Source organism: Oncorhynchus kisutch, linkage group LG5, assembly GCF_002021735.2.
Source record: "Oncorhynchus kisutch isolate 150728-3 linkage group LG5, Okis_V2, whole genome shotgun sequence".
In the NCBI taxonomy this organism is placed as follows: Eukaryota; Metazoa; Chordata; class Actinopteri; order Salmoniformes; family Salmonidae; genus Oncorhynchus; species Oncorhynchus kisutch.
This window is the reverse complement of record NC_034178.2, coordinates 12,726,856-12,732,451: the sequence shown is the minus strand read 5'-3', so window position 1 is coordinate 12,732,451 and position 5,596 is coordinate 12,726,856. Positions and strand designations below refer to the sequence as shown.

The window sequence follows — 5,596 nt, the reverse complement described above, 5'->3', positions numbered from 1 at the left end:
TGAGCATGCATTTAACTTGCTGAAGGCAAAATGCCCCAAGAACATGCAGGAACTGAAGACAGCTGCAGTAAAGACCTGGCAGAGCATCACCAGGGAACACACCCAGCATCTGGTGATGTCTATGGGTTCCATACTTCAGGCAGTCATTGACTGCAAAGGATTTGCAACCAAGTATTAAAAACTCACAATTGTATGATTATGTTAGTTTATCCAATTACTTTTGAGCCCCTAAAATGTATAAAAATAGTTGTAATTCCTACACGGTTTCTACAATAATTTGGACAAAACGGATTAAAGTCTACACTTAAAGCACATCTTGATTGTTTGCTTTCAAATCCATTGTGGTGGTGTACAGAGCAAAATGATGCAAGTGTCACTGTCCAAATACTTATGGACCAGACAGTACATTAGAGTGAGCGTACAAAACATTAGGAACACCTGCTCTTTCCATGACAGACTGACCAGGTGAATCCAGGTGAAAGCTATGATCCATTATTGAGGTCACTTGTTAAATCCACTTCAATCAGTGTAGATGGAGGGGAGGAGACAGGTTAAAGCATGGGTGTCAAACTCTGGCCGTGGGCCAAATTTGGCCCGCGGGGTAATTATATTTGGCCCGCGAGACAATACCAAATTACTACTAGAGCTGGCCCGCCGGTATTATACAGCGCATTCACCACTAATACTACAAATCCCATAATGCTCTGCTGTTTTCGCGCGCCAATCAGGACAGGACCCAGAAACGCTCTCTCCTCTGTGACAGTAGTCATAGCAACATAGACTCTACAACTGTCAGCGAGCTAACCCTTCCCAAAAATGGCGAAAAGAAAGGCAGAAAACAGGAGCTTTCTGGACAAGTGGGAGGCAGAATATCTGTTTACATATGTAAAAGACAAACCTGTTTGTCTTGTTTGTGGAGTCAACGTGGCTGTAAGTAAGGAGTACAACATTAGACGACACTATGAAACGAAACACCATGACAAATACAAGGACCTGGACATGACTCAAAGGAGCCAGAAAGTAGAGGAGATGAAAAGAAGTTTGGTTTCACAACAGAATATGTTTAAAAAAGCCACATCACAAAGCGAGGCTGCTGTAAAGGCTAGTTATATAGTGGCAGCAGAGATCGCAAAATCAGCCCGGCCCTTTAATGAGGGAGAGTTCATGAAAAAGTGCATGATGAAGGTTTGTGACCTCGTATGCCCAGAGAAAAAACAAGCATTTTCAAACGTGAGCCTGAGCAGGAACACAGTAGCTGATCGCACATGTGATCTTGCCACCAATCTGTATGACCAGCTGATGGAAAAGGGAAAAGATTTTGTTGCATTCTCCCTCGCTGTGGATGAGAGCTGCTACGCATCTGATACTGCTCAGCTGTCAGTCTTCATCCGTGGAGTGGACTCAAATCTGTGTTTTACGGAGGAGCTATTAGGATTCAAATCAATGCATGGCACAACCACAGGAAAGGAAATCTTTGAGGAGGTTTCCAAATGTGTAACTGAAATAAAGCTGCCGTGGGATAAACTCGTTGGATTAACGACAGATGGTGCGCCAGCGATGTGCGGTAAAAAGAGTGGACTGGTGGGCATGGTTCGGGAGAAGATGCGGGAAGAGAACTGTGCAGGTGAGCTAACTGTTTACCACTGCATCATACATCAGGAAGCACTGTGTGCCAAAGCCCTAAAGATGGAACATGTTATGACCACAGTAACACAGGTAGTTAACTTTATAAGAGCCAAAGGTCTAAATCACCGCCAGTTTAAATCTTTTCTGGAGGAGTGTGGTTCGGAATACGCAGACGTGCCGTATCACACAGAGGTGAGATGGCTAAGCAGAGGAAAAGTACTGAACAGATGTTTCGAGCTGCGTAAGGAAATATGTCAATTCCTGGAAACCAAAGGGAAGGATACAGCAGAGCTCCGGGAGCAAAAGTTCCTGTGTGAGTTGGCCTTTCTCTGTGACATCTCGAGCCATCTCGATGCGCTGAACCTGCAGCTTCAGGGGCGGGGGCGCATCATCACAGACATGTACGCTGCAGTGAGGGCCTTCAAAACTAAACTGTGCCTGTGGGAGAATCAGATGCTGCAAGGAAACCCTTGCCATTTTCCCTGCTGCCTATCCATAAAAGCGCAGATCTCTACCGCCGTGTTCCCATGCGCACAGTTTGCTGAAAAACTCAGTGTTCTCGCCGCTGAGTTTAGCCGGCGATTTGCCGACTTCGATGCCCAGAAATGCAAGTTTGAACTGCTTAGTAATCCCTTCGCAGTTGATGTGGAAAATGAACCAACCAACATCCAAATGGAGCTGATTGAACTCCAGTGCAACGACACGCTGAAGTCAAAGTATGATGCTGTGGGCGCCGCACAGTTTCCACGGTTCATCCCTGACACAATGCCTCAGCTCCGCACCCAAGCTGCTCAGATGCTCTCCATGTTCGGCAGCACTTATCTATGCGAGCAACTTTTCTCCTCGATGAAGATGACCAAAACAACTCACAGGAGACGTCTGACTGATGAACATCTTCGCTCGATACTGAGGATTTCTTCAGCTCAGAGCTTGAGCCCAGACATTGATGAACTAGCATCCAAGAAGAGATGCCAGGTATCTGGCTTGGGCACATCAGATTAGACCAGTGTGCAATAATTAACGTTTTCTTTATGCACTTTTTCTTGCTACAAGGCATGGGCTTGAATGGTTGATTGATTTATTATCATTTTATTAGTAAAATTATTAGCCAGTGGAAAAGGTTTATTTTGGTATTTAAATCAGAAGGCTGCAAATAGAAAAGAGGCATACAATTTTTATTTAAATTTTATTTAATAAATGAATGCCATTGATGTGTTTTTTAATTTGAAATTCGATTTTGCATGTCTCCACTATTAAATTATATATTGTATGGTAATAAGCGATGCTTGTTCGATATTCAATGTTAAAGCAAAACATGTTTGGGTCCATATTAAAAGGTTAATTTGTTCAATGTTGGCCCGTGACTTTGTTCAGGTTTTACATTTTGGCCCACTGGGTATTTGAGTTTGACACCCCTGGGTTAAAGAATCCTTCAGAGAATTGAGACATGGATTGTGTGTGTATGTGTGCCATTCAGAGGGTAAATGGGAAAAGCAAAAGTTTTAAGTAGCCTTTGAACAGGATATGGTAGTAGGTGCCAGGTGCACCGGTTTGAGTGTGTCAAGAACTGCAACGCTACTGGTCTTTTCACGCTCAAAAGTTTCCAGTGTGCATCAAGACTTGTCCACCACCCAAAGGACATCCAGTCAACTTGACACAACTGTGGGAAGCAATGCGGTCAACAAAGGCCAGCATCCTTGTGGAACGTTTTCGACACCTTGTGAAGTTCATGCCCCCACGAATTCAGGTTGTTCTGAGGGCTAAAGGGGGTGGGACTCTTTCTTGAGGAACGAACTGCTCTCATTATGTTAAAAAATATATTAAAAAAGATTGACCTAAACTCAACAATCATCCCTGCTGTTGACAGGGAGCCGAGGGGTTAGCTCTGCTCTCACATCTTACATTCCTGCCAAATGACTAGTTAATGCTGGGACCACTGAGACTGAGAGGGGTATTGTATTGAGACCTTCCTCCTCTCCTTGCAAAGTCTGATCCACCTGCCTCTAAACATGATGATATCTGTAAGAGGAGAAAAAGATAGCTTAATTCTGAGTCCCTTGCCCATGTGTTCTGTAATGGAGGTAGATGGGACAAGGTGATCTCGGGGCTAAAAGGCCCGGGCTCTGGAGTGGGCGCACGTCGTCTGGGAGATGGACGGTCCAGAAGTGCAGTCCTATTAGCGCTTCACCCAGCTCTTCCGTGCCATGTTGGACCACTGGGAGGGTCGAGGGGGAGGTGAGAGGGAGGTAGGGCTGAGAGGGAGGTGAGCGTCTCTTCCGTCTACGCCAGGGATCCAGGACAGCATCTGAGTACACTCTGGATTTCTGGACGATGGCTGCGTCCACTGGCTGGAACGACCAGGGTCCTGTTGACTATTTTCCGCAGCGGGCTACAGCGATGAGGACCTCACGCTGGACCAGCTCATCGCCACAGCAATCCACCTGGATAATATCCTGCATGCCCGTCGTCGCCCATCCCGGTGATTCGGGTCTCTCCTAGGAACCTCCAACGAGACTGAGCCCATGGAGGAGGGCACGACGCACCTTCCCCAGAGGAATGTCAACGCCGCCATTAACAGGGTCTCTGCTCCTACTGCGGGGAGTCGGACCACCCCTGGGACACCTGTCCCAGAAGAGAACCAGGCGAGGAAGCTACAGGCCGAGGAACGCTCCTGCACCTTCTCAGGTAGCTGTGGAAGTGCCTTGCTCCTCTCTGGCCACCCAACCCATCCGCCTTCCTGTCACCTTCCCTGACTATCCTGGCCCCCCACTGAGTCCTGCCCTAGTGGACTCAGGTTCTGCAGGCAATTTCCTAGGCCGGTCAGTAGCCTTATCATTAGGCATTCCTCCCAGTCCATGCCCTAGACAACCATCCCCTAGGAGCAGGACTGGTGTGCCAGACCACGATTCCCATTTTTCCCTCACAACCACCATGAACGCATCACTTTCCTCATCTTAGACTCTCCTGCACACCCCATCATTTTAGGTGTTACAGTTGCATAACCCCTGGATTTCGTAGACAGAAAGGAGGTTGTTGGGTTGGTCACAGGAATGTCAGGGGAGGTGTCCCTCTGTGTCTATCTGTGCCACCTCCATGGAAAGTCCAGACCAGGCCACCCATGTCCCTATCCCGGAGGAATAGCAGGACCTACAGGTGGCTTTTTCGAAGACTCATGCCACATGCCTGCCCCCTCGTCACCTTTGGGATTGCACTGTCGACCTACTGCCTGGTTCTACCCTCCCGCGGAGGATTCGCATGCAAATCAAATGATTCGCATGCAAATCAAATGTATTTATATAGCCCTTCGTACATCAGCTGATATCTCAAAGTGCTGTACAGAAACCCAGCCTAAAACCCCAAACAGCAAGCAATGCAGGTGTTGAAGCACATTGGCTAGGAAAAACTTCCTAGCGAGGAACCAGGCTATGAGGGGTGGCCAGTCCTCTTCTGGGTGTGCCGGGTGGAGATTATAACAGAATATGGCCAAGATGTTCAAATGTTCATAAATGACCAGCATGGTCAAATAATAGGTCTGGGACAGGTAGCACGTCCGGGGAACAGGTAAGGATTCCATAGCCGCAGGCAGAACAGTCGAAACTGGAGCAGCAGCACGGCCAGGTGGACTGGGGACAGCAAGGAGTCATCATGCCAGGTAGTCCTGAGGCATGGTCCTAGGGCTCAAGTCCCCCGAGAGAGAGAAAGAAAGTGAGAAAGAGAGAATTAGAGAGAGCATACTTAAATTCACACAGGACACCGGATAAGACAGGATAAGTACTCTAGATATAACAAACTGACCCTAGCCCCCTGACACAAACTACTGCAGCATAAATACTGGAGGCTGAGACAGGAGGGGTCAGGAGACACTGTGGCCCAATCCGATGATACCCCCCGGACAGGGCAAAACAGGAAGGATATAACCCCACCCACTTTGCCAAAGCACAGCCCCCACACCACTAGAGGGATATCTTCA

At 47.6% G+C, this 5,596-nt stretch overlaps 1 protein-coding gene across 1 annotated transcript; it reads left to right on the top strand.

The window, feature by feature from the left end:
* The first annotated feature begins 789 nt into the window (after positions 1 to 789).
* On the top strand, positions 790 to 2,713 carry LOC109890662 (general transcription factor II-I repeat domain-containing protein 2-like). Its single transcript, XM_020482634.2, has one exon. It carries the CDS (start codon positions 817 to 819, stop codon positions 2,626 to 2,628), a length of 1,812 nt encoding a protein of 603 aa, XP_020338223.1. The 5' UTR covers positions 790 to 816; the 3' UTR covers positions 2,629 to 2,713.
* The last annotated feature ends 2,883 nt before the right edge of the window (positions 2,714 to 5,596 follow it).

Coding starts and splice junctions, on each gene's coding strand:
- LOC109890662 (XM_020482634.2), top strand. CDS start 817: ATGGCGAAAAGAAAGGCAGAAAACAGGAGCTTTCTGGACAAGTGGGAG.